This window comes from Megalobrama amblycephala, linkage group LG2, assembly GCF_018812025.1.
Source record: "Megalobrama amblycephala isolate DHTTF-2021 linkage group LG2, ASM1881202v1, whole genome shotgun sequence".
NCBI lineage: Eukaryota > Metazoa > Chordata > Actinopteri > Cypriniformes > Xenocyprididae > Megalobrama > Megalobrama amblycephala.
This window is the reverse complement of record NC_063045.1, coordinates 24401118-24418401: the sequence shown is the minus strand read 5'-3', so window position 1 is coordinate 24418401 and position 17284 is coordinate 24401118. Positions and strand designations below refer to the sequence as shown.

The 17284-nt window shown below is 36.9% G+C and overlaps 2 protein-coding genes and 1 long non-coding RNA gene across 3 annotated transcripts in view; 1 reads left to right on the top strand and 2 right to left on the bottom strand.

Annotated features, from left to right (window-relative positions):
• rbm20 (RNA binding motif protein 20) overlaps positions 1–1746 on the bottom strand; it is a 92567-nt gene extending 90821 nt beyond the window's left edge. The window contains exon 1 of the mRNA XM_048167525.1: positions 1134–1746. The gene's annotated coding sequence lies outside the window, so the exon portion shown is untranslated. The remainder of the gene's footprint in view (positions 1–1133) is intronic.
• LOC125253533 lies at positions 1444–4058 on the top strand. Its single transcript, XR_007181461.1, has 2 exons — positions 1444–1576; positions 3663–4058. It is a non-coding gene; the product is annotated as an uncharacterized LOC125253533 (long non-coding RNA).
• Positions 4059–6753: 2695 nt separating this feature from the next.
• smc3 (structural maintenance of chromosomes 3) overlaps positions 6754–17284 on the bottom strand; it is a 31690-nt gene continuing 21159 nt past the window's right edge. The window contains exons 18-29 of the mRNA XM_048167497.1: positions 16339–16489; positions 16098–16250; positions 15302–15453; positions 15036–15194; positions 12561–12668; positions 12367–12475; positions 12030–12277; positions 9454–9666; positions 8124–8312; positions 7849–8026; positions 7449–7555; positions 6754–7292 (exon numbers count right to left, since the gene is read on the bottom strand). Coding sequence (XP_048023454.1) covers positions 7221–7292; positions 7449–7555; positions 7849–8026; positions 8124–8312; positions 9454–9666; positions 12030–12277; positions 12367–12475; positions 12561–12668; positions 15036–15194; positions 15302–15453; positions 16098–16250; positions 16339–16489 — 1839 coding nt within the window. The 3' untranslated portion in view covers positions 6754–7220. The remainder of the gene's footprint in view (positions 7293–7448; positions 7556–7848; positions 8027–8123; positions 8313–9453; positions 9667–12029; positions 12278–12366; positions 12476–12560; positions 12669–15035; positions 15195–15301; positions 15454–16097; positions 16251–16338; positions 16490–17284) is intronic.

The window sequence follows — 17284 nt, the reverse complement described above, 5'->3', positions numbered from 1 at the left end:
GAACAAGCTTCATTGAGGATCGCAGCTTATCGTTGCTTAACAACGGCCGACACCACCGGAGTGCAAGCCCTAAAAATAGATTTAACAAAGTTTACTCACCTCAAATTCTCTCTGTAGAGAACAAATCCATGTTGCCTCTCCAGCCAGGACCTCACACATATCCTGCGCGTTTTTCCACTTTTTTAGTTATTTTCCGCACAAATATAGCTGCAGATGAAGAGCGCGAGCTGTTTGTTTACATCCATTTTCAAGATCCCGCGCACAGTGTGTTGCTTAGCAGTGGTCTCAATCGTAAACGTTTGTGTTCTTCTCCGACTGTCAACGATTAAAATCGGCTCCAGTCGAAGGAAACAATCGGTATGTGTGTTCAGTTCAGTCTTAGAATGTTACAGCTAATCGTTAGGTGTGTCCCCGGCTTAAGACTGAACAGAACACACATACCGATTGTTTCCTTCGACTGGAGCCGATTTTAATCGTTGACAGTCGGAGAAGAACACAAACGTTTACGATTGAGACCACTGCTAAGCAACACACTGTGCGCGGGATCTTGAAAATGGATGTAAACAAACAGCTGGCGCTCTTCATCTGCTATATTTGTGCGGAAAATAACAAAAAAAATAGGAAAACGCGCACTTTGTTTTCAACAGAGAGAATTTGAGGTGAGTAAACTTTGGTAAATTAATCTATTTTTAGAGCTTGCACTCCGGTGGTGTCGCCGTTAAGCAACGATAAGCTGCTATCCTCAATGAAGCTTGTTCGACTTGAAACGGCACTGTACAGACCATTAAATTACCACAGAAGTAAATTATACTACCACAATGCGACCTCAAAGGGCACTTTCACTTTCGCGATCAAAGGGGCAGGGCTCTTTATATTCTCTCTGTATATATTGTATCATTAACTGTTAATTTTGTATCCGTATCTTTCCAGATAAATAATATATATACAAAACATGATAAAAAAGTCTAACGTTAGTCATTATCTTTATCACTTGTTGCCCCCCTATTGGCTGGTGCCCCAGGACACTAGCCCAATCCCGTCTATGGATAATCCGGTCCTGTACCTGATACGTTCAAAGCTTCCGCAATAGCAGCCCAGCTTCTTTCCTTATCACTTCTATTATGGTAACTTACGTTATTCCTTCGAAGATATGTTGTATTCGTACTCTTGCCAGAGTTCAACCAGTTTTTCTTCCATACCGGTTGTCCAATGTGTATTTATGTTGCAAACGTTTTTTGACGCCATTTCGCCGCTTGTTTACAATCGCCTGACACAGTCTCCAAGGAAACAGAGACGTCATCGGTCGCAAATATTATGCTGCCTTCACGTGCTCTCAGCGCTATTGTAAAAATGACTTTCCTTTCGAAACTTGAATGCGATTTGCTCGTAATCACTACTTCAGAAGTGGGAATTATCAAATTTGAGAAGAATCTTTGCGAGGAGGACTGGCAATGACTTTCTAAAATTCTAAGACTAGAATCGTTAGACGCAGCACACTGCACGATTTTAAGCACCAACTGTAAACACCGACTGAACGCAACTGGCTCTGACTCGGCGCGATTGGACATGATCAGTCGTAAGTATCAAATTACATTCATAATCGGCCTTACAATCGTTAGGTGTGTCCCCGGTTTAGGTATAATCTTAATTTGTCTTGACTTAAATCAACAGTAAATGCACAAAATATCTATTAGATTTTTGCTGACACCCTCATTAACCCTCTACAGACGTGTGACATTCAGTCACAATCCCAAAGTATTCTTGAGGAAAGCAGATACTGTTTAGAGAATGACTGACACTAAAACTCCAAGCACTGGACAAAATGTTCCACATCAGCAAGACAACTGCACACAAAAAGCCCTCAGAAACAGTTGTAACCACAACAACAGGTGTAGCTGTGCATGAAATAGTTCATTTAAAAGCTTCTTAGAAACCTTTTATTATGCCATCATTTATTTGTTACTTTTCAAATGACTTGCAATCTTAAACTATGAAAATACATTATAAACAGATTTAGTAAATTTTATTATAACCTAAACACAGTAAAATAAACCTAAACATTTCCATATTTAATTTGCAAAAATGATTCTTAATTTTAAAAACCAACTGTCAGTTCTGCCTTCATTTCCACAACACTGAACAGTTTTTACCGCAAGAAAAGTCAAAATATTATTTAATTGTATATAAAATAAATACAATTTTAGATGTGATATTAGCTTTAGCAAGACAAATAAGTCAGCTATTCTATTCTATGAATGTTTAAATAATTTCCATCTCAGAATGATATTACACACCATACATAATTTGAAATGCGTTGAAAAAGACGTTGGTGGAAATAATGACTTTCAGATGACCAAAAAAAAAAAAAAAAGAATTCTCCTGTCATCTATGTTTATCCAACTGTTGGACATTGTTAGTAGTGTAAAAAGTCTTTTATGAGAACATTTTCTAAAAAGGACAGAAAGCAGCACCCATGTGACGATCCTCCTTGTTCTAATTAGCACCTGCTCATTAGACCTGCATTAAGTCATTACGTCGTTACTCGAGTCTAGATTGCGGTCCTGAAAAAGGTTCGGCCACAGCTGTGATTGCCATTCTCAATAACTCGCCCCTACACAACCCAATGTTTATGCCACACTGGATTTAAACACTCAACCATCACTCAACAGGAAAGCAATAATGGTTAAAGTGCGCATATAATATAATGAAAGCTTCATTCCAGTTTCTTGCTGTTGCTCCCACAGATCTCCTGTATGACCTCATAAAACTGCTTTAAAAAAAGGAACGAATGCAGTTTCCACTTAAAACAGCAAGCTTTAAATTCCTTTTCACATACGGTTATGGCATGGTGATGGTTTACAAGGGTAAAAATGGATCGGCAATGACACAATGACACCTCAGCGAGTGGTTATATGTAGAGCTCGTAGTTGCTGGGTCAAATTTAAAAGATCTGCAGTTTGAGAAGTGTTTGTGACCATCATTTTTACAGTCAAGTCAGTAAACAACAACTGAAACAAAAATATGCAAACAAAATGTAAAAGTAAATATGACGTTCTTTGCAAAAAAAAAAACAAAAAAAAACAAAAACGTTCTTGTTGCAATTACTGGAGAGGAAGTTAAGAAGTGTTACAAAAATAATAACTCATTCTGTACTTTACTTTTTGAAGTATATTATCAAGAAAATATGATCATAGAACACCAATTTTATCATCTCTACACTGGTTATCTATTAAGTTCCATATCAATTATAAAGTATTGATACTAACCTATAAGGCCCTAAATAGTTCAGCTCCTGTGTATTTAACCGATCTTCTATCAGCCTACAATCAATCATGCTCTTTAAGATCTCTCAACTCTGGACTTCTGGTAGTACCAAGGATATCTAAGTCTACTAAAGAAGGGAAAGCGTTTTCACATTTGGCTCCTAAACTCTGGGATAGCCTTCCTGATAATGCTCGAGGCTCAGACTCAATCTCCCAGTTTAAATAGTTTAAAGACACATCTCTTTTGCCAAGCATTCACATAATGCATCTCATAACCATGCACTCCAGTTATATCTGATCAAATGCACAGGATTATCTTTGGTTAATGTTATGAATAGCAGCTACGCTAATTATTTTCCATTCGCTTTTCTGTTTTATCTCGGGACGCCCATCCCGAAGTAACTAGAGTACATCAGCTCCAGTTTGGATCCAACCTCTTATGAAGAATTCAGATGCCTCAACACCTGTGAAGAAATTATGCTGACCACTATGAGGACTTAAGATGACGCAAACTCTAGATCAACATGCACCATTCCAAATTTTGCTATATATCCTAATCATTTGTTACATGTATTCATTACTTCAATGCGCTCATGGCTTCTGCCTTAAATTAATACACTGTGTAAATTAATACATTGTTAGCTAACTGCATGATTTGTTGAAATTACATAACTTGGACACAGTCACCTCTGATAACGGATTACTCTAAATTATGATGTTGACATGCATTTTCTGTAAAGCTGCTTTGAAACATGTATTGTGAAAAGCACTACAAATAAATATGAATTGAATTATTTTGATGCAACAGATTCTATAATTCTACAATGCTTTAATTTTGTGTTCAGCTCTTTTGTACAAAAAACAACTACATGAAATGATAATAGAATGGAGCATTTTTGAATCACTGGTCACATATAGTGGTTTGTGACTTAAAAGTCCATGTGAATGTAAATGTTTGTCCACTAAGAAAAGTTGCTTTTACTTAAGATAAAAAAAAAATGCAAGTATACTTACTAATAAATATTTGCCATGTAAAAAAAAGCAATAATTTTATTTAGTTTATATTATATGTGCCCAAAAAAGATGCCGATTGTATAGGCAGCTGAAAGTTCATCCCGTGACAGTGAAAAGAGCCATTGAGACAGCAGCATCTGTTCTCCCAGCAGGCCACTGCTCACAAAACTGACAAGTTTAATGGGACCCTAACACTATTCACAGACAGACAGAGTCAAGGGCACACGGAGGGACCAAGCGGTTATAGGTTTGACACGGCACCTGTCAGACAACAAATTAACTTGTGTGCTGAACGACTGTAAAGCAGGGACAGATTTATGCGAGGTTTATCGAGGCCTCCCCGTGATTATGAGATGGTTTCATCTGTTGATTATGTTAAGGGGCTGATCTAGGTCGCAAGAGAGCGATTCTGGCAGAGAAGCACGAGCAGTTAAGAGAAGAGAGACTGACAGGCCCGAAGGACTCTTGGATCAGTTTAGTGATCAGCTGAGTAGATCTGACAGATAAAATTGTGTTTGTGTTGTTGGCAGATGGAAAGAGGATCCAATATCCCCAGAACATTTCAGTGAACATGACTCACCTTTAACAGAATGACTACAAACCTATTACAGACAAGCATGATCATTTCCAAAGCCTGATCTCCACATGCAACTCTGATCTGCATAAGCTCAGGTTTGAAAGACACTGGGATGAAAACAATGACAGAGGTGTTACAAAATAGAAATATTTATTATATTACAAATAATTATTTAAAATTGTAGACTCAGTGTTTAAATATTACCTTGAGATTTGTTTCATAAGGAACAACTTCTCAAAAGCCCAAAAACCCTACAAAATCAGATTTAATTTTACAAATATAGACATATATATATGTAAATAATTTATGTATAAATAAGTTATGCATAAAAAGTACTTACTTGCTAATGCCAAAAGCAGCCTTCAAATCACTGATCTTTCTTTGCAACACAGCACAACCACATTATGATGTAATAATAACATCAAAACTGTAAAATGTTTGACAGCGCCCTCTAGCGGCAAGAAACCAGTAAAATCAGCTTTGATAAAGACCAGGGTAATTTTATTCTTTTTGGGTAACAGAAAACTAGGGCTGCAACAAACGATTATTTTGATAATCGATTAATCTGTCGATTATTAGAACGATTAATCGACTAATCATCGATTATTGCACTGGTTAATCAGTAGGCTTTGTTCGATTATTCTACTTTAGCAATTAGTTAAAATATTGAGTTATACTGTACTTTAACTAGTAAATAAAACAAGGAAATCACTTCAGCTTTTAAAAGTGTATTTTTAATCATTTTTAAGCCAACTGAATAGACCAATATACTATAAATATATAAATATAATGTAATTATGTGGGGGTTTTTGTGAAAAATGAAACAACATACATACATACACATATTACATATCATATATATATATATATATATATATATATATATATATATATGTGTGTGTGTATGTGTGTGTGTGTGTGTGTATATATATATATATATATATATATATATATACACACACACACACACAAACTATCGAGTTTATGGTCATTGAATGGCTTTCCTGAGGTAAATGTTACATTTTGTGTGATATATTTGTTTGCAAGTTTTATTGACTTCTTTCTGCGGTTAAAACTCCGATTAAGTGATTACAATAGAGATGGATTCATTTCAGTAAGTTAAGTAAGTACTTTTTGATGTTCATTCATGTTTATTTCGCGCTGTAATAGAGAGGAATAGGTTCACATGCCGCTTGAACCGAGGTGTTACAGCGATCTGCCACACAACGTTAAACAGAGTCACCACCACAAGTATTGTTTGAATCCCGTAGTAATACTGACTGAATTTAAAAGCTTAGACTTAGTTTTATATCAAAAGTAACCTGATCTGTCGGTGCGTTGCCGTTGTCTGTGTCCTCTTTGCTCTGCGATGCATCTTTCACTGTGTGAGAAAATGAACGTGTGGCGTGAGAACAGTGAGTTTGAATGAGAGTTGGTGGCCCTGCATGACAGTATTCTGTAGTTATGCTAAACGTTATGTTTGTTATGTTTATGCTATGTTAATCTCCCACATTTCACGGGTTCGACTTCGTTTGCACTATGCTCTCCAAAGCGCTGACTTCTTTTATTGGATTGGATCCCGGAGGGCTGCATTACAGTATTGCGCTACAGCGCCCCACTGGTTACACCGCGTTATTGCAGGCCCTTCAAATAGGTCGTATGAGATCAAGAGACTATTCGACAACAAAAATATTTGTCGACAATTTTTTATTGTCGACGTTGTCGATAATGTCGACTAATCGTTTCAGCCCTACAGAAAACACATGACTATAAATCACAATGACCTAAAGAATAAATGAAACATCAACAAAACAATGATAAAAAAACAAAAAACATTTAGGCTCATTCGGAAAAACTACAAAATGAGCCGTTTTCATATATCACTTAAAAAGGCAAGTATGATGGAACAACTCATGCTGGTTTATTAGTAGAGAGGAAGAGAGAACTGGGGCCAAACGGCAGACTGCAAACCGCAGCACTTTAACATACACCTACCTGTGTATTCAGTCTCAGCATACTACATTTGTTCCCTTACTGATGCTTAACTCTGAAAATGAGTGACTGATCTTCCTCATTTTTAAATAACCCGGGCTGAAGCAAGTGTGAAGCGCAGCACATTATCAAATAATCAAAAAAATGTTCAGTGTTTTATCCTTGAAATACGAGAATCAACAAAGAGGAAAGAAAATATAAAATTGTAAAACAACAATTAGTCAACAATTAGTCATCCTGTTCCAAATCCAAGCACATTAAGAAAAGCAAATTTTTGCTTTTCATTCATTCCAACTGGGATTTTAAAAAGGAAACACACCAGTTGAAATAGAGGTGAGAAACAAGGAAAATGAGTGATGGCGGTGTTTTGTGTCTCAGCCGTGAGTGGTGTCGTCCTCCACAAAGTCCTTCGCCTGCTCTGCTGAGATCACATCGATGTGACTCACCTAACAAACACACATACACACACACCGATAGTAAGCCTGGGGACCTCATCTGTGCAGCTTCAACTTGACAAGACTTCCGTTTAAAGCTCATTTTCTATGCACAAGACTCATTTGCTAATTACTATACATATATATAAGGTGGTTGATGCCTGTTACCTTGTTTCTGAATTTGACGCCGTAGAACTTATCGGCTGACTCCAGAAGCTCAGGTCTGAAGGTCGTGGTGATGAACTGAGCATGTCCAGCCAGCTCCACAATCATGTCTGCAAGACAGCAATCCAAAAAGCATTGATGCACTGCAAAACCACTTCTAATTCACTCCAAACAGAAGCTTGTAACCTTCCAAAACCAGTTTGTTTGTAGTGAAAAGAAAAAACTGTGGCAGAATTAAAGAAAAAAAACAAAACATATATACACTTTTATTAAAACCAGATAACTTCTTTTGATGTAGTTGTTTATTTTTGGGCCAGATTTCCTGCTTTTTATCCTCTTTTGAACTTTCAGGACTGAAATTTCGGTGCATCTCTAATGTCAACTATGCATTGGCTGATGGTACCTGACACTGCTTTTCTGTGCTGGGCATCCAGAGCCTGGTCGATTTCATCAAACAGGTAGAAAGGAGCAGGGTCGCATTTCTGGATGGCAAAGATGAGAGCCAGAGCAACCAGAGACTTCTGACCTCCAGAGAGCTGCTGCATCTCTCGCATCTCTCCCTGTTTACCTGTGAATGACACCTGACGTACACACACACAAAAACATGATTTGTCAAGTTTGAGCAAGTAATAACTGCACATACATAAAGCACACAAACATTTGACTCTTCATCCTTACCCTGATTCCCACACCAGTGAACTGGTCTACACTCGGCACACTGCTCTGAGAGGAAGATCCCCTCTCGCTGTCTGCTCCCTCGCCCTCGTCCTGAGACTGTCCACCCTCAGTGTCTCCCTTCTTCATCACCAGAGTGGCTTTACCACCGGGCACCAGCTTCTGAAATACCTCGCTGAAATTCTTAGACACCTGCCGGGAGACAAAGCAGAATATTAAACAGGATACAGATTGTTTTTTGTGCTGACTGTGGTGGGAGTCTTCATGGAAGTTTATCATTTGCACGTCTTTTTAACCCTCCTGTGCTCATTAGTCATTTTTGACCAAAACATTTTACGTTTTGGCTTTTTAGAATTTTTTTACTTCATCAAAATGGTACGAAAGTTGATAAAGGTTTTGGCACTAGCTATGTGAACACACACCAAAAGAAATCATGGACATGATTCAATCAAAACAATCATTGTGCACAAACAAAATCTTACTGAAAGCTAATTTTTTAGATATTTTATGGCTTTGATTTTCTCAGTTTTAGAGTAAAACATGTTTTGTAATAAATAATAATTTTTGACCGCCATGTGAGGAGAACTAGAGGGTTAAGCCTTGCCAATTTAAATATGTGAAACGATCACGCTGACTGATTTTTCCAAAGCACGTGCATAAGACGCGTCTCTCCATCTCCACATACACAGAATTACGGTTTTGCTAAATACCTGTCTTGTTGAGTAAATTAAATGAACATATGGTTAACGGTTGGAGGCAAAAAAATCTGATGTGTAACATTATATTAGATCCGTGCATTACTGTAGGTCTTAATATAGGTCTGTCTCAATGTTAATCGAACAATAAAAGAAAAGGAATCGTTTGCTGCTCTTGACTGCACTACTGTTATTTGTATCTTTGTTCCTATTTTTAATAACAAAAGATAAAAAAAATTTGTATAGTAATTATCATTAGGAAAACAACTGGAGGAAAAGATGCAACGTTGCTAGGTGATTTTGCTTTGGAATCTTCAGAAAACTTTAACTTTTCAAATGGGTGTAGTCATTTTTTGTCAGATTCCAACAAACCATATATAATTTTGAAGGTCTTTTAATGGAGAATGTGAAAAACAAAACAAAACCAAACTCATTTTTGAAAATTTGCGCATGCAGACTCATTTTGCCAGCACTGGTCACATATGTCAGGGACAGCAAAATTTTTGGTTTTCATTTCATTTCATTTGATTTCAAGAACTGAAATCTGAGAGTGCTACATTGTTTGTCATTTATATTTTTTAATAAATAAAACTAAAAAAATAATTGAAATGTAAACATTTCTTTACTGATGGTCGTACCTGTTTGAAGGTGAGCTGGATCGCCTCATATTTGCGCAGCTCCAGGACGTTCATGAGCTCCATGATGGATTTGTATCCTCTGTCCAGCTCGTCCTGTCTCTTAATCAACTTCTCTTTCTGCTCTGAGAAATTGACAAACTGGTCCAGGGCTTTTTTATTCACGTGGCTGTACTTTTTCAGCTCTGTGTTACACTGCTCCAGCTTCCTGAACAACTACACAGACACACACAAAATCATTACACAACACATAACAAATGAAATAGTGTCAATGGGACATGGTGATGGAAAAGAATATGAGATGGAAGGAAAAATTCTATTTCAATTCTTTCCGTTCACCGAACAAAAGATGCGTTCTTTGCGAGCAAATGTACTTTTTAAGGGAATGTAAACAATTTGCAAATGGAAACAATGAGAGAGGGAATGCAAAGTTTCTTGAAGGAACGTGAAAATTGAGTGTGAATGCAAAGTTTCTCAAGACCTTAAACTTTCTAAACTAAGTTTCTCAATGGAACAAGAACATTGCAAGCAAATGGAAAAATTTTGTGAGAGGATGCAAATTTTTGCGAGAGAACAAAACCTCTCTCCATCTCTTATCTTTTCAATCACCATGTCCCCCTTAGGGCTGGGCAACTCTGGCCCTCAAGATCCACTTTTCTGCAGTTTTTTTTTTTAGCTCCAAACCTGAACAAACACGCAAGACTGCAGCTTTCAAGTAATCCTAAAGACTTTAATTAGCTTGATTAGTGTGTTTGATTAGGGTTGGAGCTAAACTCTGCAGGAAAGTGGATTTCGAGGGCCAGAGTTGGAGTTGGCCAGCCCTGCCTTAGGGGCTTAGTAGAATAGAACAGTAACAAATGTGAACACAGATTGGGATCAGCTCCTAATTAAAAATCATCTTGAAAGTGACAAAATGTGTACATTTTGTCCAGAACAAAATCACTTGAATAAACGTTATGCTAGTGTTGCACGATATACCGGTACTAAAAAGGTATCGCGATACCCTGCTTTTAAAAACGGTCAGGTTCTTCATTTTATTAGTACCGGTACATTGAGTGCCAGCTGTATTTCCTAATGTGCGACAGCAGGGGGCAGTGTGCGTGCAGCACGCTGCTTCTAAGGCAAACTGAGTGCGTTTATTCCTCTCAACTGCGCAACGGCTTTTATAGTGACAAAACGAGAGGTATGGTTGCAAATACAGGTGCTCTTGCAGACCGTCCACAAATTGTTGAGAAAGCAGATGCACGAAGCGAAATATGGCATTATTTTACTTACATTGCCGACAGTCAGGGCAAGCCCACGGACACCACAAAGCCCGAGTGCAAAAGATGTTACAAAATAACGCAAGCGAAGGGAGTCAAAAGCATCTTGCCGTCAAACATCCCGATTTGAACAAAGAATTTAAAGAGCGACAGGTTAGTGTGGTACCAGCATTATGTTTATGCTCTCAAACATTAAATTAGTGTTTTTTTATTTATTTTACTCGTGCAAGCAGAACTCCGCAAAGAGGTGTATTATTGAGTCTAAGTTTAATAAGTGATATCTGGTTGCAAAAATAAAATTAATTTAAAAATACATAAATATGTGAAGGGTATATACAGTTATTTTAAACCAATGTATGCTTTAATAACATTGCTCTAATTATTTACAGTAATATAATTTTTACAATAAAAACACCTAAATGTATAAAAAAAGCATAACAGCAAATCATTTACAATTTTATTGAGCATGAAAACAATAAACATTAAAAATTATATTAAGTCTAACTCTAACTTCATGGCATCCAGAATTATCAGCCTGCACACTGGTGAAGAAAGAAGTTCTGTCATATGTTATTTATTTATTTATTTATTTTTATCATATGTTATTTTTATATTCCTGCTGTTTTAGGTTTTTGCCATAGTATCGTTTAAGTATCGGTATCGTGATATTTAAGTTGGGTATCGTATCGAAGTCAAAATTTTGGTATCATGACAACACTACGTTATGCCATAATTACCACTTCTGAACCTGCAAGAAAAGATTCCAGAAGATAGCTAAAGAAATGGACAGAGATGGCATGATTCAACCTCCCTCCTCAACTCCACACACTCAAGTTCACCAAGAGAGGGTGAAAAAACAAGAGCGCAAGCATGGGGTACTAAAGAATGAGTCACCTCTGTGTAGGAGGGCTGACACACAATAGAGCCCCTGACTGGAGAGGTGGAGAGGGAGGAGGAAGATCAACTAAGAGAAAGAATATGAGACAGGTGGGAGAGAGCTACGAGACTGTAGGGGGATGAGAGGAAAAACTAAAGCCAGACATGAGCCGAGAAGGTGGTAAGAGGCTTCTTCAAGGGCATCCGGACAAATCGTGGTCTTCATACGATTACATAATACTCGTTTATGACCTCATTTGCAACAAGGAGGAAAATACAGTTACACTCTTAATGAGTCAGTGGAAATTATATGGACAATTTTTAGTAACTTGACCATGAACTTTTGACTACAGGGGAAAAAACTTTGCATTTCAGGGTTAAAAAAAAACAAAAAACAAAAACAACAAAAACAAGCTCCAGTTTTCCGTAACAGCTGTGTACCTGTTTGAGTGTGAGCGTTTGGTACTTCTCAAAGGCCTCCTGCGGCAAGGAGCCCAGCTCTCGGATCTTCTTCATGCATTCTTCTTTCTTCTTTAGTAACATGCCCTGTCTGTTAGTCATCTTCTCCAGCTCCTTAGTGTCATGGTTGATGGCTTCGTTCTGCTCCTTCTCAATGTTCTTCCAGCGCTCCATACTCTTCTGATGATCCTTTATTTCCACCTCTGTCTTATCAATGAGGGAGTCCAAATCTGAAAAATGAGTGAACAAAATGGAACAAAAGTTCTGAGACATGGAGCACCTAAAAAACAAATAAACAATGATTTTAGTCTTTACTCACCCTCAGAGCGAGCCAGAGTGTCTTTTATGCGTTTATTAATGCCATCCAACTCTGACGTTGTCGCAGTGAGGACGGTTCCTCCTTCAGTTTCTCTCAGTTCATTCAATTCCTACACAAACACACTTTTTAGTGCACTACATGGCATTGTATTTCATACATGTTATACTGCCAAAAAGGAAAACTGCTATATTCACCTGCTCGACTTGGTCGAGACGTTTGCGCAGGTTCTCGTTGAGGTACGTCTCCACTCTGGTCATGATTCCCTCCAACTTAATTCTCTCATTCAGCAGCTGTCTGTTGTCCTATAGCAAAAACATGGCACACATGAAACTAAATGACCCCAAACTGAAGGGCCAAAAGCCACATGTTTGGTTTTAATCATTTAAAAGTCAATTTAGACAAAAAAAAAAAAAAAAACAGAAGATTTGGCTTTTGGCCACGTGAATGTTCATCTAAAAGAATAAATGAAAATGATATGCATATGCTTAAAGGCTAAGCCACTCTGAGAATACAAAAGCAGACAAATCAGCAAACCAAATTGAGGGCAAAAATAACAAAGGCTAATGATGTGGGCCGGTTATACAACATTTAAAGTAGCTTTTTAATTGTCTGCCATGTGTGTCGTGTGTCAGGCTGGAGGTGGTAAAGAGCTGCAGATGTGGCCTCAGGCTTCAGCGCTTATTCTCGCACACATCTAACAGAGCATCAGACTGACTAACAGTTCTCAGATGAGATTACAGCCACTGTATGGACTCATCACACATGGGTGATATGGCCAAAGAATTATAGCTCTATTTTTTGGCTGAATGGCAATATACAGTATATATCTCAGTATTAGCTACATTTATCTATTTGGATTTAGAAAAAAATATATATATATATTTTTATACTTATTTCACATCCTGCCCAATGTTGTCCTACAAACAATGTTCATATTAAAGGCTATGAAAACAAATATAGTGAATGTAACCAGTCTATGCTATATATGTGCAAAAAAGGTCAAATCACATTACATTCTAACATTGTAACATTACAATCTAAAAATAAAAATAATGCTTTTTAAAGCAGAAGTTAAATTCCCTAAACTAAAAATGAAAATAAATAAAAACAAAAGCACATACTAGTTATATTAGGCTATTTTGATTTCCACATTACAACAGTCAATTTACAGTTACTGTCTTCACAAAAATACACTTACTTGTGCCATATGAAGAATTTTAAACCTACATTTATTGCTTAAATATTTTAGCAAAACATAAATTTTAGTCAGAATTATGCTGCTTCTATTCTATTGTGCTCCTTCTGTTTGACACGCATGCGCACGATGGCGCTCATTCACTGAAGTGTGAAGTTTAGCGAAATTAACTCGCTTGCATAAGGCTTGTCCACTCCTGCCAGCAAAATGGAAACATTTGCATAACTTTCTAACATTTACAGATGGAGAATATTCCTGTGAAATATAAGTTACACACTGAGGAAAACAACAAACACATTAGCATTAAACAGCGCAAGTATCTGTCAGCACATGTATCTGTCGGGGTAAGCAGCTTTAAAATAAACGTGTTAACTATATCTTACGCGTTACTGTAAATCCCTTAACATTAAGCATGTCTCATGTTTAGGACAAATTGTATTATGCATTTTACCCGAGGCAGCACTCTGCGTCTTCTGCTATTTTTCAGATGCGCTCGTATCAAACTACTGTATATCGATATAAATGGTATTTGCCTCATTCCATATCGTATATATAAAATATATATTGATATATTGTACAAACTTGATATACCACATATGACAGTCGCCGGCGCCACTTCCGCTTTTCCGGTCATGAGTATGAGGTAACGTAGCTCTGTTTATTATTAGATACATTTGACATTGTTCAAAATGTTATAACGTTACTCTGTGCGTTCGCTCGGCGGCTGATGTGAGACACTGTTACACACTGCAGTAAGATAAATCGATTTTAGACAATCATATTAAATGCTGGATGGCTTGTGTTGATAAATGGCATGCAATTAATTTAAAAACGTATTGTTTAATGAAGAAAATTATTTATTACTGTTAATAAAAATAAAGCTGCATCTGATTATGCTATGTTAGCTACTTCACAAAATAGTGTTTTTCTCTGAGGCTTGTTAAAGCATGGCACTCGCAAAAAAAATCAAGAAAATTGATTTAAACAATTAGACTAAACGTGTTGAGCTATATAACAACAATTCGTTTTCTGTCTATAAATATATCAAAACAGTTGTTCCCTTGTCTATTAAACGTGTAAATATTAAAGTGTCTTTGGTGTTTCCATGGTTTCTACAAAATAAAACCGGAAACCGAGAGTAACACAGGTATGACACAATTGACAGGCGACTCCTCACACGTCCCGGTGCCGTGGTTAAAATTGCAATTTTCTCACAATTATATATATATATATATATATATATATATATATATATATATATATATATATATATATATATATATATATATATATATATATATATATATATATATATATATATATATATATATATGATATATATATATAAAATTATATATATAAAATGTGTATGTGTGTGTTTTTTTTTAACAATTTAATAAATTCACAATGTTTCCAAAGTCAATACGTAATTGTCCAAAATAATTGTTCATGACTTTAAATCAAGCAGCCCAACCTGTTGCAGCTGCCTGATCTCGTCATTGAGGTCGTCCACTCTGCGTTGGTCTTCTAAACTGAGCTGAGATAGCAGGTCCGTTCCCAGCTCTGCCTTGAGAGACTCCCGCGTGCTCTCCATGGCGTGTAGACTGGCCTCAAGACTCTGAAGACTGCGTTGCTGGGGGTTACAGTAGAGTGAAATAAAATTAAAGATCTGGTAGAGAAATAATGGTAGTTATAATATTAGCACTTGAAAAAAAATATATATATAGTAGTATGCGTTACCTTAGGCATGAAGGTTTTTTCTGACTGCTGTCTCTTCTCCTTCAGCATTTTCATCTCAGACAGTATACTGTCTCTGGATGCCTTGAACTTCCTCTGCTGGGTCTCAATTTGCTGCATTTGATTCATCAGCTGGTCAATTTCATTATTGATACGTGAAAAACTGAGTTAAGGAGCACAAGAACTTATGATCCAGTTTAATCCTGAAAAGCTGCATCATTTGAGCTAATCTGCTTCTTGACTGTTATTTTAGTATTATTTATAAACCATTATATTATTTATTAATATTTTGAATTTACTTTTATTTTTGTATTCTATTATTATAATAATTGTATCAAGTGATATTCATTTAAAGCTAGTTTGAGTCATTGATTGATTGAATGAATATTATATATATATATATATATATATATATATATATATATATATATATATATATATATATATATATATATATATATATATATATATATATATATATATATATCTCAAGTACTCAAACTAGCTTTAAATGAATATCACTCAAGGCCTTGAGAATCACATCCTTCAATCCAGTTACACATTCTCTCAACCTCTATTCCTAATATAACACCATGTGCGCAGCTAACACATGACCACATACACATTAATGACTGGCTGACTCATTCAGTGATCCTCTGTGACCTTGTGTCATCTAGGCCGATTACACCAGCATGCTCTACTGGCCAAGACACACACAAGTAGGACTTTACAATCTTTTTGATTTCAAGCCACTCCAACATAAGTAACCTTTTGTGTGAGGTGTATATGAGGAGGATATGTTCAATGTTTCTACGCAGATTCTCATTGAGTTTGGCCTCCAGTTCTCCAAGCTCCTCCTCGGCCTTCCTCATGTCCTTCTGCAGTTCCAGACGGGACTTACGTGTGTCGTAGTAGCCACCAGTCAGAGCACCACGATGACTCACCTGATCACCTGTTACACATACGAAAACAACTCAATGACAAGGGCTCAGAAATCATTTGAATAATAAAAAACGACATATAGGAAAGCATTTGTTTACCCTCCAGAGTGATGCAGTCCATGGTAAAAGCTCGAGCCAGCTGAGTGGACACTTCCATACTGCGGCAGATCAGTGTCTTCCCAAACACGTGTTTGAAGGCCTTGTCGAAGTTTGGACTGTAACGAAGCTTGCTGATCATGGGGATTGCATCCTACAAAAAAAAAGTTATTTTCCACTTAAAGGCCCACTGAAGTGTCTTGGAACGTGCAGCATTATTCAGTGTGTTGATGTAATTTTAACTGAAACAGGAAGACCGGACGGGATATCGAACAGCTCCACCCCTTTTTTAAAATAGCCAATAGCGTTTCATTTATATAACAGCTTGGCCAGAGCCGCTGAGCTCGGTAAAGCTTTAGTTTCCTTCTAATCTCAAACCGTTTCTCCTTCTAATCTCCTCCATATCACTTTAAAATACAGCATTCTGTGCAGAAATCAAATGGTTCCAATAGGTTTTGTGGTCTGTAATGACTTGCGCATATGATCCGCTCTGTGCTATAATGTCTCTGGACCAGAGCAGACTGTTCTCACGCTGCGGCGGTTCATGTGAAACTAACGTGACAAACTGACTTTATTTGCGTCAATGGAAAGCATATTTACACTGTCTGAATTGTTCCCTATTCTCTATATAGTGCACTTTGTGCCATTCACCATGTAGAAACTACTAAATGTGTGAACAAGTGACCGAATTTAGGCAAAGCTTCAGTGTCTGTTTATAGTGTAGGAGGGGTGGGGCTTCAGATCTGAAGATCTGACAAGAAGTTGACAAGTGCAATGTGATGTCATTAAAATCATGACCGCAATCCATTTTAGCGGAAGTGAGAATGTCAGTTTTGAATGCTTATATCTCCTGAATGCGAATTTTGTCATGGTTTTGGAACACACTAGCTTATTCATAACCTTAAAGGGGTACTTCACCCCTGGAAAGATGAATGTGTATTTAAAATTG